The sequence below is a fragment of the Syngnathus typhle genome, linkage group LG10 (assembly GCF_033458585.1).
Source record: "Syngnathus typhle isolate RoL2023-S1 ecotype Sweden linkage group LG10, RoL_Styp_1.0, whole genome shotgun sequence".
Taxonomy (NCBI): Eukaryota; Metazoa; Chordata; class Actinopteri; order Syngnathiformes; family Syngnathidae; genus Syngnathus; species Syngnathus typhle.
The window spans coordinates 3,243,233-3,258,880 of record NC_083747.1 but is presented as its reverse complement, the minus strand read 5'-3'; the positions used below and the strand labels follow the sequence as shown (position 1 = coordinate 3,258,880).

General features: G+C 43.4%; 4 protein-coding genes across 9 annotated transcripts in view; 3 read left to right on the top strand and 1 right to left on the bottom strand.

Moving 5' to 3' along the window:
- The first annotated feature begins 198 nt into the window (after window positions 1–198).
- Window positions 199–4,077, top strand: rundc3b (RUN domain containing 3b). Its single transcript, XM_061289733.1, has 11 exons — window positions 199–414; window positions 963–1,078; window positions 1,141–1,274; window positions 1,738–1,823; window positions 1,906–1,995; window positions 2,074–2,151; window positions 2,228–2,402; window positions 2,541–2,698; window positions 2,777–2,923; window positions 2,998–3,101; window positions 3,330–4,077. The coding sequence occupies exons 1-11, from the start codon at window positions 320–322 to the stop codon at window positions 3,473–3,475; spliced, it is 1,329 nt and encodes a 442-aa protein (XP_061145717.1). The 5' UTR covers window positions 199–319; the 3' UTR covers window positions 3,476–4,077.
- slc25a40 (solute carrier family 25 member 40) lies at window positions 4,048–9,925 on the bottom strand. 6 transcript variants are annotated; one of them, XM_061289739.1, is made up of 11 exons: window positions 9,893–9,925; window positions 7,756–7,864; window positions 6,468–6,575; window positions 5,802–5,861; window positions 5,641–5,735; window positions 5,504–5,571; window positions 5,301–5,425; window positions 4,946–5,229; window positions 4,780–4,861; window positions 4,629–4,706; window positions 4,048–4,566 (listed from the first exon to the last, which is right to left on the bottom strand). In XM_061289739.1, exons 3-11 carry the CDS (start codon window positions 6,568–6,570, stop codon window positions 4,433–4,435), a joined length of 1,029 nt encoding a protein of 342 aa, XP_061145723.1. In that variant the 5' UTR covers window positions 6,571–6,575; window positions 7,756–7,864; window positions 9,893–9,925; the 3' UTR covers window positions 4,048–4,432. The 6 variants fall into 6 exon arrangements, with proteins under 6 accessions (XP_061145723.1, XP_061145724.1, XP_061145721.1 ...); XM_061289740.1 differs by having other exon boundaries at window positions 6,468–6,510; XM_061289737.1 differs by having other exon boundaries at window positions 5,641–5,861.
- On the top strand, window positions 7,238–11,493 carry dbf4 (DBF4-CDC7 kinase regulatory subunit). Its single transcript, XM_061289732.1, has 13 exons — window positions 7,238–7,383; window positions 7,517–7,643; window positions 7,782–7,921; window positions 8,079–8,270; window positions 8,398–8,448; window positions 8,520–8,589; window positions 8,765–8,841; window positions 8,923–8,968; window positions 9,052–9,097; window positions 9,180–9,305; window positions 9,423–9,534; window positions 10,284–10,399; window positions 10,473–11,493. The coding sequence occupies exons 2-13, from the start codon at window positions 7,598–7,600 to the stop codon at window positions 11,137–11,139; spliced, it is 1,689 nt and encodes a 562-aa protein (XP_061145716.1). The 5' UTR covers window positions 7,238–7,383; window positions 7,517–7,597; the 3' UTR covers window positions 11,140–11,493.
- Window positions 10,841–15,648, top strand: part of adam22 (ADAM metallopeptidase domain 22) — a 31,698-nt gene continuing 26,890 nt past the window's right edge. Inside the window, exons 1-4 of the mRNA XM_061289730.1 lie at window positions 10,841–10,977; window positions 11,974–12,083; window positions 12,293–12,459; window positions 14,648–14,724. Coding sequence (XP_061145714.1) covers window positions 10,934–10,977; window positions 11,974–12,083; window positions 12,293–12,459; window positions 14,648–14,724 — 398 coding nt within the window. The 5' untranslated portion in view covers window positions 10,841–10,933. The remainder of the gene's footprint in view (window positions 10,978–11,973; window positions 12,084–12,292; window positions 12,460–14,647; window positions 14,725–15,648) is intronic.

Here is a 15,648-nt window from a genome sequence, read left to right as displayed (position 1 = left end):
GTACAACGGAGACGGAGTTTTAACGACTTACTTCCGAGTGAAAAAAATAGAATAACTCATATCTCTTCATATAACTAAGAAATTAGTTCGCAATCGAACATAATAAAAATAACACCTAGGGGGATGAGCACACTGAGCGTTGATATTGAAAGTCCTAACCGGAAATGGCGTCGTTCCCTCTGAAGTGTAACTTGATTCTACTTCCTTACAATACATGAATAATGACGTAGGCAATCGCATCGATTCTCCTCGGGAGAGTGGCTGACCGCGGCGTGTTGTACGCACCGCCTGCTGCAGCCAGGCTGGCCTGGTTCCGGAGATGGCGTCCCTCGGCTCGGGGCTGCACGTCAACCGCAAATGGGCAGCGGGCAGAAACGGGGCGGTAGAGAGGAGGAACCTGCTAACCGTGTGCCGGTAGGTAGCCATTATCATCAAAACATCTCGTTAGCTTGACAGCCTATTACACCTATTGTGACGTCACGACTTGGTTTTCTATACACTCATCAACTTGTGGTGTAATGTTAGCATAACTGCCTTAGTCTCACTGAAAACTAATTTGTCTAGAGATGTAAATGATTGTCTGGAATGGAGACTGACTAGTGACCAGTCCTGTCCTTCAAATTTTTACTTACGTAGATGGTTGTCTGGGTGGAAATGAGATGACATTTGTGGATGTGTGCCCTGCAAACACTGCTGCTAGGCAACGCAAGAGAAAGAGAATCAGTTCATTTGGTTGATGTAAAAGGTCGACAAATAAACTTTTACACACACACGCACAATGCAGACGGGTCCATTAAATCTCTTCCTGCTTCATTAGGTGCAATCTGATTAGACAGAGTGGGTTTATTGCAACTGGCAAAGACAGACATCAGCACATTTCATCTATTTTCCAAATCTCATTCACAAGAAAGTTTTGCATGACTAAATAAAATGTCATATTTTCTCTTCTCAATTTTCTTCAGGTTTTCAGTCAAGACTCTCTTGGACCACTCGTGTTTCGAAAGCATGGACGACACCTCTGCAGAGTTGGTCAACTTTGTGTCTATCTTGGAGCATATCCTCAATCATAGACTAAAAGGTAGAAACCGCAACAACACGGACATGACGAGACGGTAATACATGCGTGTCTTCTTCTCTCAGGTCAAACAACGTGGTTTGGCTACGAGAGTTCTCGGAGTTTCTGGGATTTTGTCAAAGCCGCTAGCAGTAAAGTCCCTCATAACTGCATTCAAAGTATTGAGAGTATGGAGAATGTACGGTCATCCAAAGCTAAGGTGAGACTCCATTTTGAACCTACTTTGCATTATCCACCTAGAAATTATCAGCCAGAAATTCTCAGCTAAGAACACGACCCTGTTCCACTCGATAAAACAAACAATAGCCGCAACACTGCTTGCTTTCGCTCACTTTAAACCTTTTTGGTCAGATATGTGCTAGCTTTGCTGTAAGCCATCCTAATTTGAAATAATACTTAATAAAATTCATTAATTATATTTGCAGGTCTACCTGTAGATGAAATTGTCTCATTTCTTCCTATCTAAATTTCTTCCTATATTTAATAAATAATTTTTTAATTGTCTTTGGAAATAATACTGATCAAAAGTTAGCTTTGTTCAGTAATAATAATATGATTAATATTATGTGATTCATATTAATTAATAATAATAATTAGCTAAGCAAATGTTCAGAAACAATGACCTAGAATGAAGCCATCATCTTCTGTCATTTGTTTTTTAGGGCCGGGCTTGGATCCGAGTAGTTCTGATGGAGAAGAGACTGTCGGAATACATCTCATCCGCTCTGAGGGACCTTCGAACTATCAGGTTTGATTGATGAACTTTAGATCAGTTTGTATTGTAAGAAATGAGCCGAAATGATGTTCGCAAACATGCCTGCTGACTGCAGGAGGTTTTATGAGGACGGGGCAATCATGCTGGGAGAGGAGGCGGGGCTTCTGGCGGACACGCTAATTGGTCTCAACACCATTGATTTCAGGTACTGATGCTTTTCCGCTTTGTTTCTTTACTCATGCTACACTGCCCTAATCCATTCCATCCTGTCTCACCTACCTAGCTTCTGTCTGAAAGGTGAAGGTCTAGACACAGGCCCCTCCATCATCGACTACACGCCATACTTGAAGTTCACGCAAAGGTACGTCAGCAGATTGTGTTGTCAGACGCGTGCTAACCTAGCGGCGGTTATCCCCCCCCCCCCCCACTCGTTGCAGCGGCGACAGCATCAGCAGCGACGAGGAGGAGATGCGGACCCTCGGCAGCAGCGGTAGCGAGCACAGCACCCCGGACAAGATGGCCACGGCCGCCTCCATCTTCACCGAGCAGAGTAACTTGGTCAGCAAGTGCAAACGCTTTGAGCAGAAGTATCGCATGGCGCTGGAGCAGAAGGTGAGCACAGATAAGATGTATGCAGTCTGTTTTTCCCCCTCAAAATGGAAAGGAATTGGCGGCAAAGCACTCGTTTTGTCTAAATGCAAATCCTCAAGTTACTAGACAAGTCAATCCTAATTCTCATTTTCATGGCAGGCTTACCTGGAGGAGCTGGTGCGTCTGCGCGAGGCGCAGCTCGCCGAGGCGTCGTCGCACCACAAAGCTCTCGAGCAGAGCCTGGTGGACATCCACTTGTCGCACACGCTGGAGAAGGAGCAGCTGGAGTTTATCATTTTGGAACTGCAGGACCAACTGTGAGTTGTATTCTTTTGTACACAGTGACTTGAAATCGCAAGTGAGGAGAACACAAATGATTTGTGTCTCGTGTGCAGGACAGTGTTGAAGAACAATGACTTGCGCTCGCGACAGGAGCTGACAGCCCATCTGACCAATCAGTGGCCTTCTCCCGACGCTTTGGATGCCAACGCCGTTGCCTTGGACACGCTGCTGTACAGGAAAAGCCCCGGACAGTGGGAGGAGTATGTAAAAGGGATTTTATATGACTACATTATAATAGCGCCACGGCTGAGTTTGGCGTTTGTTTGTTGTGCAGCAAGAGTCTCTGCAATCTGCCGACGGACATGAGCCTATCACAGATGTCTCTCGAACCGTCGCACACGCTGACGCTGGATGCCAAACCACACTGGCCTCGCCAAGGTACACATCGCGACCCTCGCTACCAAGATTTAACACTACCAGAAGTACCGGGATTATTATTATTTTTTTTTTTGTCCAATGAGGTTTAAGCATTTTTCTGTTGCCATGTCAATCTAATCTGCCTCAATGATGTGGTTTAATTGTGCTTTTGTATTTTTTTTTTTAATAAATATTTTTATTATTTTTTAATAAATATTTTAAGTAGTTTTTAATCGTTTTGCCATGCAGGAAAAGAGCAGACGCCATCCCTCCGAGGACTGTGCGGCTCTCTCACCTCCGTCAACAGTTTCAGGTCTTTGGCCAGTCTGAGGTCCAACGAGTGTCTGGCCAGTCCCGCCGCCGAGGTTAACAGCCCGGGCTTTACCCCCACATAAAGCCCACGCCACTTACTCAACCAGCCATTTTTCTCAGCGTGCTATTACGTTGCTTTTTGTTGAGATGTACATTTTTCGTGTGCTTGCACCGACATGTTTTAGCATGCTGTTGGAACGAGCTCACTCAGGTGAAACATTCTCGGACGTTATAGAACTTTCAATTTACATTGGAAGACCTATTTCATGTGCCAACATAGGAAAAAAAAAAAAAAAGAGTTGGACTCTTCATTGTCGTTGTTTCTGGAAGATCATATGTGCACTTTTCTCATTTATTACCAGATTAATTTTTGTGCCTTTGTTTTCAATGCTGTTTTTTTTTGTTCTCAGGTCATGACCACTATGATTGATAATCCACCCTCAGTTTAATCTGATGTGTTCCCTTTAATTATTTGGAGACCAATGCAGTAATTCACTTTGGCTTTTGGTGACTGTGAGTGAAAGTCAGGCCTTCAGGCCGTTTTGCTTTTAGTGTTATGTTACATTTATTTGCACATGTACAAAAGTTGTATGGCTTTCTATCATTCATTTTGAATGATGTTTGTTAAAAAAAAAGAAAATTAGCTTTGGGCGCATTTCACAGTAAAGACATTTTTTTAATCACATCTTTCATGCACTTATTCAGTAGATGTAGAACGGTATCATTTCTTTGTGTTAAAAGAACTCTGAGGTGAGCACGATAAACAATTTTGGTTAATAGTGTTGAATGGATTGTTGATTAAATCCGTCTTTGGCGATACGGTGTGCGCTACTTGGTTGCACCAGCAGAGGCGCTGCAGTTGTCTGTCTAAAAGAAGTTCGACAATTTCAGTATTTGTTGCCAGACTCGGTCCCTTCCCCGGTTAGCTTGCTTTTCACGGTGTGTCATTATGAAATCATAAATGCTTAAATGAATCTCTCAGCTCTGATTTTTTTTTTTTTTTTTAAGATTGGTCTTGGAAAGTGCCGACTCGTCCCGTTTCAGGTGTTACTGGTGTGCAGAGGTCCGAGTACCCGAGCTTGGTTGTATTTGCGGAAAAAATCCTTCCCCATCTCGTAGGAGCTGATCATGATGGCACATGCCGGCGCCACTTTGACCACCCGAGGGAGGAAACCTGGCCAGGAGACAAGCGGGTAAGGAGACGACGACAAAATGTTGGCTAAATGTGATGCACACCTGCGAACAAGCCCTTAACGCCGTGCTGCATCACAATCTTCTTCATGACAGTGACAGTGGATGAAGCCTTGTGCGATACTATGGAAACAAAAACAAATGAGTGACATGATTCCAAATCAAAAGAAAAAAAAAAAAAAGAGCCCAAATTTACAATTCATCGCTTGTAGCTCCCCAAGTTCCACCTGCCTTCTCGTTTTGACCACATCAAACGGTAATGTTAGGATGGATGCAATCTGGGGAAAAAACAACAACATAGCTACCGTAAACATCTTGCGGCTAACGTGGCTAACGCAGCATCATCCGTCCATCCCACTCACCGTGCCGGACGTGGCGCCGGACATGAAGGTCATGGCAAAAGTGGGCTCGCTGGTGCCGTAATGCTGGCACAGCCACCGCTTGCCACGCTCGTAGTTGTACCAGTATATAGCGGAAAAGGGCACATCCCGTAGAAGCGAAGGGCCCAGGCCTCGCCATAGCGACAGCCAGCCTTCCGCCTTCACGGCCGTCTGCACGCAGTTTCTCAGCTGCCCGTACGTCAGCTTCTCTGACTGCTTCTTGGTGCGGAGAAGTTCGATGGGGCTGATCACTGAGACAGCGCCCACTGGTGGGATATAAAGAAGGCATGCATTGGCTCTGTATGAAGTTATTATAGTGATTATCATTATTACAAACCTCTGGCAACAGCCCCGGACAACATAGGAGCAAACTGCTCATATTGGCCCATCTTGACTTTCAGGATGGCACGCAACTGGTCATAACAGGTGAAGTAGATGACGGTCGCGGGTACGGCCATCACTCTGGAGCAGACGTAAAATAGCACAATAATTAATCTGCTCAATCGGATACGATTTGCATGAGAATAAGACGACGCTCACAGAGTTGGAGGAAGACCGCTCCATAAGGATCTGATGCCTTCGTTACGTACGATCTTGACAAATGCGTCCTGCCGCAGCAAACAAGATTACAATCCGATCATGACATTTATGTCTCACTAGTGGGGATTTGTATTTACCGCTGTGCCATTGAAGTGTCCCGGTGCTTTATACCAGCCGTTCATGCACACGCAAACGTGGTCCATAAGACCGTTGCAGTAGACGAAGCATTTTCCTGAGCATTGAAAGAAAAACACATTAGACTGACGTGTTACAAAAAAAGAACTGTTTGGTTGTTTACCTTTAGGGAGAGGACTTTTCTGCGCTTGAAGTCTGATCTTCACAACATCTAAAGGTGTCACTGGATAAAGAAATTATACATGTAATATCTATCCACACATTTTCTACATCTGGGATGGACTGATGTTCTGATGGGTGCAAGTGGTCCATGCAAGAAAGACCCCTTGATTAATATTAAGCTACATATTTTTTAGCCCAAAAAATTGGTTCCTATTAAGCTATTAGTATGATCAATTGTATTAAGGAATCAATTTATAGAAGCAGGCGGCTCGGTGGCGCACTTGGGTAGCACGTCCGCCTCACAGTTACGAGGGTGCGGGTTCGATTCCACCTCCGGCCCTCCCTGTGTGGAGTTTGCATGTTCTCCCCGGGCCCGCGTGGGTTTTTCTCCGGGCACTCCGGTTTCCTCCCACATCCCAAAAACATGCTTGGTAGGCCGATTGAACACTTCAAATTGTCCCTAGGTGTGAGTGTGAGTGCGAGTGCAAATGCTTGTTTGTCTCTGTGTGCCCTGCGATTGGCTGGCAACCGGTTCAGGGTGTCCCCCGCCTACTGCCCGATGACGGCTGGGATAGGCTCCAGCACGCCCGCGACCCCAGTGGGGACTAAGCGGTACAGAAAATGGATGGATGGAATTTATAGAAGCAATGACCCAAAGGTCCCTCACCCAACAAAGAGGTGAGCAATGCCCCGGAGCAGGACGACACCATCTGTTGGATTGGAGTAATGCCGTTATCATTGGCCGGAACGGAGGGACGTTGGCCGCTCATGTTTCCTTCAACAGACATTAATAGACTTTAATTCATAAAGCGCTGTGGTCCCAAAACCCAACCACGTAATGGAGATTATATTAATTTAGATGCGATTTTTATGGCGAAATGAAGGAAATAAGACGATCCTACCTGCCCAAGCAAATTTATTATATCAATAAATCCTTGTTAAAACAGACGTCTCTTCATGGCAATTTGGTCTGACAAGAAGTTACAAAAGAGAGACATTGTCGAAACACGTGTTCAACCTTACTGCTTCGGTTAGTCCACAACATTACGTGATGACATGTTTCATAACATTAGTTTCCCTCTCGCACTTTCGCGAAATTAAAACTAATCCGTTTTACACAACGCGTATATATACTTACACGGCGCTCAAATCTACACTGATAATAACCACTCCTAACTTTGATGAGCAAATATATTTAAATGTTTGACGTTTTTAAATGTCGAAACATCACACTCGAATAGACAGATACTATCAACAGTTTACCTTTTTGGTTGTTGCCAGATTACTTTCACGTTAATCCGCAATAGTACTCATTAAATGGCGACATCTCCTGCAAATAGGGGACTAATCATACAGTAGTCATTTATCCGGAAGAAATAATCAAATAAAAGAACAAGGTGTTCACAATACGTAAGTTGTTCGGTTTAATTGAAAGTGATTTTATGAGGCGCGGAGTTGAAAGACATGGCAACTTGTTCGTTGTTACCATTACATTGTTAAGCGGGAAACGAAAGTGCAGTCAAACGTCGACGCTACGTTGTGTTTTTCGAAATACATTAACCAAACAATACCAAATTTCAATGGTGGGTATTTGTAATATTAATAAATATTGCTGCTAAGTAGGAGCAGACGTAGACCGTCGTACTGGTGCTTAAAATTACGGTTTTTAATGTGGTCTGTAAGTGAAGTTTGTAAAGTTCCACATTTTGTGCGCAGCTGTCAAATGAAGATGGTGGCTCGGGTATGTCGACGTAAAGAGGGCGAACATGTACAACTTGTTTTCCTAAAGAAAAGAAAATGAGGGCACAAGACACACAGAGACAAATTGGAGCTGATTGGAAAGGTTTGTTACTACTACTATTATTATTTTTATTATTATAACAGAATTGGGCGTCACATTACGACAATATTTAAAACCATCCCGTTTTTTGGGGTTTGCAAGACTTAAAGCTCACCTCACTTCACCGTGTTGTCTTTTTAGGAAAAGCTGGTGAGATGAAGTTGTCAGTAAAGTCCCGTCTGGCACTCCTCAAACCTTTAGAAGGGAAAGTCTTCTATCTTGACCTGACGTCCAACAGAAAAGCTGAGTCACTGGAGAGAGCTATCAAACATCTCGGAGGAGTGGGTCCTTTCACGATACTTCATTCATACGACTTTTAATATTACCGATAACTTTGCTTGTAGCATCAATAAGATGCTAAATTGGCCTGACTTGAAATGAAGTGGAATTAATTAATGACATCTAACATTTGAATATTTCCCCTTGTTGTCATTCTAGAGCGTTGACAGGTTCTTCAGCAAAGACATCACGTACCTTGTATCCAACAAAAGGGAAACTAAATACGTGCAATGTCCGAGACAAGACTTTCCCAGTCCGCAATCTGCAAGTTCACCTTGCCCCAAACCAAATCAACCCCAGCCGGTCGGCGGTTGCGACACCAAGAACAGGTCTCAGGGTCTAGCTGACTCGGTGAGCTCGCTCGGATTGCTTTAGTAACGCTTAATGCTGATATCGTTTTTAGTAACTCGTTCTTCAATTCGACTCGGTTTGCTGGGGTTCTCCAATTTTCTGCTTTTGTTTTTTCTCTCCGTTGTAGTTTGTCACAAGCTGCGGGAGGTCTTCAGTAGAAAAAACTGTGAAAGAACAGGTTTGTTGACTCTACATAGCATTCTTACAGAGTCTTGTACTTGACTTTGCCAATTGAAACTTTCTTTGTAGGACATTTTGCAGACTGACAAGATTCTGTCAAAGGCTCTGGAGTGGGGTGTAAAAATCGTCTACATTGATGGTGCGTTTACATTACAGTTCTAAATATATATGTGTGTAAGTGACTTTCTCTGATGCAGGTTGGCTCCAATGATTTTAGAAATGTTTATCGTCATTGCTAAAATTGAACTAAAATAAGTGAAACTTTCACTATTTGAAGAAACCAGACCAACAGTTCATGTTGGATTTGTGTGCAGAAGTGTTGGCGTATATTAAGAAGAAAAAAAAGACCATTGCAAGCCCGTGTCCAATCACTGCTGCATCCAAAACAACTGTAAGTTTCCAAAGTCTAAAGTTCGTAATACTGTACATACCCTTGTAAACTTGACTTGTTCTTGCATTCAATGTATCGTAGGTCAAACACGCATCGACTGCAGAACTCACTTGTCAGGAATCCAAAGGTGACTGACGCGTGTAACCACTCTAATACTTCTAGCAATCATTTGTCTTAGGTAAATATGCACTCAAACGTTTTTCTCCATAGGAGGGCGGATCGGCAAACCTTTCGTCAAGGTTGAAGATTCAAGCAGGTGAGAGGTCAAATCTAGCTTCCACTTAATGAACGAATTGATTGCCCTTTAAAATTCTCATTTAAAAATGGTTTCTCCTCAGACATTACCGTCCGATATACGTCACCATGACGGAAATGCCCGAGTTGAACCTGAAGACGCTTGCGCCTCGTTGTCCCTTTGTGGTTACTGGTGAAAAGTCCGCCGGGGACAAACAGCGAGTCAACAAGTACTGCTTTGATTTTTGAATATGAATGATAAAAATATAACTGGTCTCTTTGGAGGTATGCTTGGAAGCACAAACAATGAAAACCTGATTATAATTAATCATGTTATTTATCCCCAGGACTGTCAAAGCAACAGGACGGGAAGGACAAGCTTCCGGTCGGAAGAACAAAGACAAGGAAGGAAGCGGCTACTGCCAGTGCTGCATGGACAAATATGAAAACTTGATTAGCGTAAGTCTCATACGCATCAACAGTGGAACCGCTTTAACTTTTTTTTTTTTCTTTCTCCCAAATGTTACCATTAACATAAAAAAACAGTTGTGACTGTTGTTGTACAAGTGTAAAAAGAAGTTAACCACTCTTGATTACGACAATGACAAAATAATCAAGTATTAACTTACACATGGGCAAAATTGTTGATATTCTTCCGTTAAAAAAATAGGGATGACTTTAATCTCTAAAGCACTTCTTTTTCTACTAGGCTTAGAATTTAGACAGGAAGTTGCACAAAAACAAACAATCCCACCCGGCACTGTCAAAGTGACGTTAGAAAAGTCACGCGTCAATTCATAGCATGCACGCCACTTACTTTAAGGAGCCTTTCACAAAGTGTTGGTCCATCCCGTATCAAACCAGACTGTCCAAGATCAGACTGAAAATGCTCTACTGCTTTTAGTTTTTGTTTCACTTCCATTCTGACAATTCTTGGAAATGTTCCTGGAATATACCTCCTACAACTTATCCTAATAGTGAAACTAACCCATTTGTGATATAATATTCTGTTCAAAGTTCAAAGTCACTTTATTGTCAATCCCTTCATATGTCAAGACACACAAAGAAACCGAAATTCCGTTTCCTCCGTCCCACGGTGACGAGACACGATAAACATACAAGTAGACGACACAAAATAAAAACACTTTATTGTAACCACAAAACTTAAAGCAGACTTGTGATTCAAATTTGCACTTTATTTCATACAGCACCTGCAAAGTGAACGTCACCGGGCTTTTTCCAAAAGCGAAGCTTACCAAGTGTTGAACCAACTCGTAACTCCTCTACAACGCAGCTTCACCCGTTTCAACACTTTTATTAAAAGGTCATTTTGCTAACAAAACAGTTTAAATATATTTAGCCTTCTTTTGAACCTACATTTTTTTTGTTCCCTTCAGACACAAGTCCAGCGTTTCGTCTGTTCAACTTGACACTGGACCATTCAGGGGACTTGATATCAGAGCCGCAGAGATTATTAAGGAGGAGCAGCAGCCTATGGAATTTTTTTCTTTTCCATCTACTTCAGGCCTTCAGTCTGCTACGCCGCTTCCAACTTCTTTGACTGCCTCCCTCAGCTCAAATCTAAGACGCGTGTCACATAAACGGCCGTGCAGACGCAATTTGATGACTTTGTCACCTCCAAAAGCGGCACAGGAAATGCGGCCCTCTAGCGGCGAAAGCTTGGCCAGAAGCCCGGTATTAATTCCTCAGGTCAACGTTGATGTGCACGTACCTCATGAAGACACACGCAGCCCTCAGGAGCCACTTTGTGAGTCATACTTGGGAAGCCCCAGTGCTGTCACAAATCAACAAGAGGACACTAACAGGAGCAAAAGGCCACCTGGGAACGCCATTGGAAATGGAGAGCATCTTTCTTCACCAAGCTGCTTTCCAGTCGAGACAGTAAGGAGGAAAGTCAGAGTTTATAAGCGGCAAAAATGGAAATTCGACACTACACATGAAGAGCGTGTAAAGCAGAATGACACTTGTGACAACTCTCCCGAACGCTCTGGCAACTTTTTCTCTCCAGCGATAAAAGGAGATGTGGAATTAGCGCAGATCTGAGGACCAGAAGAGAATGAACAAAGCACTGGAGAATGCAGAAGGATGGATAGTGCTCATAATTTAATAGTGCTCTTTTTTTCTGTATCTCCTACAACCTGTGGCCAGTGCCATTGTAAAAACAAATACAACCCCAGAGGGACAGTTATTGAAAAAAAATCCAAAGCATAGCTTTATCACGAATGTAGCATTCCCCTTGGAGCAGTGGCATGGCTTCTAATTAGAAAAAATATATATAATTTAAATTGTTACTGTTACAATTACCATAATATTGTTTTTCCTTGAGGAAAAAAAAATCAAAATATGTGGAGAAAGAAGCTACACACGTGATGCTTAATAAAAGTCCACGTGGAAAAATGCCTCCAATATGCTGCTGATATATGGCTGCGTGAGTCATGAGGAAAGGAGCTGGAGAAACGCATGATGCGGTGCTGCTGCTGCTTCGGTTCCGAATGTCTGTCGGAAGGCCGCAGCCTCCTTACACGCCCCCACCCGTCTTGCTCATGTGTATGCATGAGGCGTTCCTGCAGCCATCCGCTGGATATTGATGCGTTTTAAGGAGGTGTCCCCTGCCCTGCCTCCCTTCGTCCCCGCCTCTTCTCCCTCAACCCATCGCTCCCCCCACTCCCTCCCCCGCGTCCTCTCCCCCCCTCCCTCCTCGCCGCCGCTGAAGAACCGCCGTGTCTCGGTGCGCTCACACGCGCTCGGCGTTCAGTCTCGCGCGGACCCTCCATGGCCTCCGATCGCAGGGACTGCATGAAGCACATCAGCAGCCCCATCGCCCCCTAGCAAAACCCACGCGTGGATTACCGCATTGTTTTGTCCTTCCCCACCCAGAGACGTAGCGAGGAAAATGATGATGATGCGCGCACCTTGGTGGATTTCCCTTTTGTGCGTCTGTGGATTGATGCAAGTCGGTCACCAGAGCAACCCCCATTCCCTTAACGGTAATCCATCATCATATTAGTATCACTTTATATTATTATCATGTATATGACGTTTTGAGTAGCGCGGTTTTATTTCATTATATTCTGCACCAGTTCCGTGTTTTCCCAGAATTAGTAAATAAGAGCAACGGGCATTTTCATACGGGGGTGGATGTGTCTTTTTGTCTTCAACAATAATAAAATGGGTGGTCTTCCCCTCGCCGGTGCAGGTGATGCTTGGTCGAGCGTCAAGACGCCTCGTAAAGAAGGCGCCCGGCTGGGCAAGAAGAAGGAGGACACGGTGCCTGTTCGTCTGCTTTACAGCAGACACAACCACAGCATGATCGGCCACCATGAGCTCAGCACGCGCGTCACGGGCAGCCCCGGATCCACGCAGGTACACGCCGCGCTTCGGTGTTGGTGGTGGGAGTGGAAGTCGCGCTTGTTTATTGTTCTGCATTCCCCTCTAGTCCTCGGGAAACACGTGAGAAAAATATCAACACAACATTAGAATGTGGCAACGTCATGCTCATGAATTCCTGCGACGAGGGGGAGTGTTCATGTTGAGATATTGATGAGAAAAACAAAACGATAAACATCAATCATTCCATAATACATTAGAAGTCATATTTATTTTTCCCATGTATGATTAACCTTTCACTACACGCAGAGCTGATAATGGAGGATAATGATGACAATTAGTCTTATTATAAAAGCATCAGCTCTAAGAAAACGATTTAATTTTACAACTTTCATGAGCATACAAATGCCACAAGTTGCTATGGTACGTCTTGTCCACTAGGGGTCACAATTCTTGGACAGCTCAATAGTGCATCAGGCAGCCTGTGCACACTGAATTGGCAGGACTAATTTGTAAAATTGTTAAAGTACTGCAAAATTATATCGGAACTAATACAAATACGATTTTCACTTTTTTTTTTTTTTTGCATGACTTGATCTCTTGCAAAGCTGCTGAGGAACCATTCAGCTATGTCTGCCCATTTGGAATAAATGTATAAAAGTTACTATCCCACTTGAAAAGCTTGTGAGGCTAGAGTTCATAATAACCAATTTGCTGCAATCTCCTTATACAGTAATTGTCTCCAAAATAGATTTGTGACGGATGTTCACAAATTCCCATGAGAGTCTGCGACATCACATGAAAAAAGTTTGATCACTTATCCATCGTCTGTTTTTAGCGCCACAAATCTAAAAACAAACCTGTCCAATGGTTTTGAAAGCATGTCACACACGCAGGATGTTATTTATAGACGCTCTGGGCTATTTTTAAATCCCAGACGCAAACATCAACAGCGCCGGCAGAGGAGGAGCAAAACGTCTTGTTTGGTGGGAAAACAAAGCGTGCAAATGAAAGTAGCCCGTGAGTGTATTTGCTCACTATGTGTTTCCGCTTTTGGACGGCGTGGTATGAAAAGTCATCTCTGCTGCAACTCGCAAATCAACGAGGGCGGAGTTAGTGGATGATACCGAACACAATTACGGCTATCTCCTCCCATCCGACGTTTCATATTGCAGATTAGATTAGATCATATATACAGTATATATTTTACCCACTTATATATGCATTGAGTGAAGCAAACAAAAGAAGCTGCACTCCTCGGGGATGTTGCACTCTGAGGTCACCCATGGGTGAGCACAGGGGGCACCTCCTCAAAAGAGGTCCTCCCCCCCCTTGTGCTCACGCTGCATCCACATTGTAATGAAGGTAGCCGGCGGCACAAGGGTGGAAGGAGGGGGAGGGACCAGCGGAATGACTGCTGGTGGGTTCTCGTTGACCCAGAGGGCTGTGGAGTGAGTGAATGAATGAATCAAGCCATGTGCACCATCTGCGTCCAACACTCGAGAGGAATGAAAATCCACCTTCAGTCAAATCAATCACACTCATGCAACCACAGTAATGCACATTTGTGTTATAGACCAGAGATGTTGAATTACCACTTTAAAATTTAAACATGTGTCTTGCATGTTGTACAAGATTTGAACATCAAACTGTCAGAGCATGAGTCTTCTAAAAAAAAAAAGACCTAATTGACTTAAATATCAATGTATTTTTTGACAATGACAGTACAGTGTAGATTCGATAAAGCCATTTTTTTTTATATTTATTGAATTTGCTACCAATTGGAGTGATGGTAAAATGAAGCTTCAAAACTGCTTCGTGAACCAGTTGTAGTATTTTTTGACTTCTCTTGCCATTCTTCTTAAACCCCCTTTTTTAAAAAAAAAAAAAAAAAAACAACAGCACCATCTAGAGGAGGCAAAAATGCATCTGATTTATGAAGCAAAGTTGAAGCTTCATTTTCCCATCACAAAATTATTGTGAATATTTAAAAAAACAAAAAGAATTCACTCAATACTGATCATGATAATTACATGATCTCAAGCATCTATAAATAATATTAAAAAACAATTGCCAATAATTCTACTTTAAACATTTTTGGTCCTTGTCTTAATGGACATTGATGTCCATTTTATCTGCCGCACGCACGTCATTGTGTGCCCTCTGATCCGTGAATATTCTAATAACCAAAGTGATCCGTCCTTTCTCACATGTCCTCTTTCAGGTGAACCACGTGGCCCAGGCCAGCTTTCAAGTGGAAGCTTTTGGCAGGAAGTTCACCTTGGACGTGGAGCTCAATCAGTGAGTCGTTCTTGCCGTTTGCACTTAGCCGCTGTCGTAAATCTTCTCCCGCTTCCTCGTCCAGCAAAGTCAGTCGTTTGTTAATGCGATTGCTTTTAGCGTGAGAATCAAATATGTGATGCTGGCCGGTGCTTATTTAGCCACTAGGTAATCATTTTCTCTTGCACGTGTGTGCATGTTTGTTATGGGAGTGAGTGAGAGGCTCCATCATAATAGTTGCTGATTTACGGTAAAGGCTGGAGCGGACGCTGCTGATATCGATCACCACTGATGGAAAGGGAGCGACTCACTTTCCTCTCTCTCCCTCTTTACTCTTGACTTGGCACTCTCATTCTTTCACATCCTCCTTTCCGCACACAAAGCATTATACAGTTCAGCTTCTCCGAGAAGGTTGTGTGTTTATCACTGTCTGTTTGTTAGGCCTCTATTAGACAGAGGTCCCCCGCATTCAGTGCCGTTAACATTCCGATAATGGGGTAATTAATTGGTGTCAGCATCTGGTGTAATAAAGTATTTGTTGTCGCCGAGAATTTTACAACAGGGTGAGGACAAGTGGGAATTTGTGTCAGGTGTAAGTCTGGTGTGCATGGATGGGCTAGACTTTATTTTGCTAATTTTCACACTCATCCGAAAAGATGGAAACGGATGATTTGCGCCGTTGTGGGTGTGAACACAGCCGAGTTGCTTTTCTTTTCAAATCAGCGTATGCGATTTGCTGCCTTTGGAATGACGGATTTGCTAGAGTCTACGGCAAAGCTAATGCTAACACATAATGGAAAAGACAACTAAAATGTTAGTTTTTTTCGTGGAGGCTGGAACGAATTAATTACATTTCCATTCTTTTCATTGAGGAAAGATGAAAAATTTATATTTTGGACAAATACCTGCAGCTCCTTGTGTGATATAGTCAGTCTGTCTTCTTGG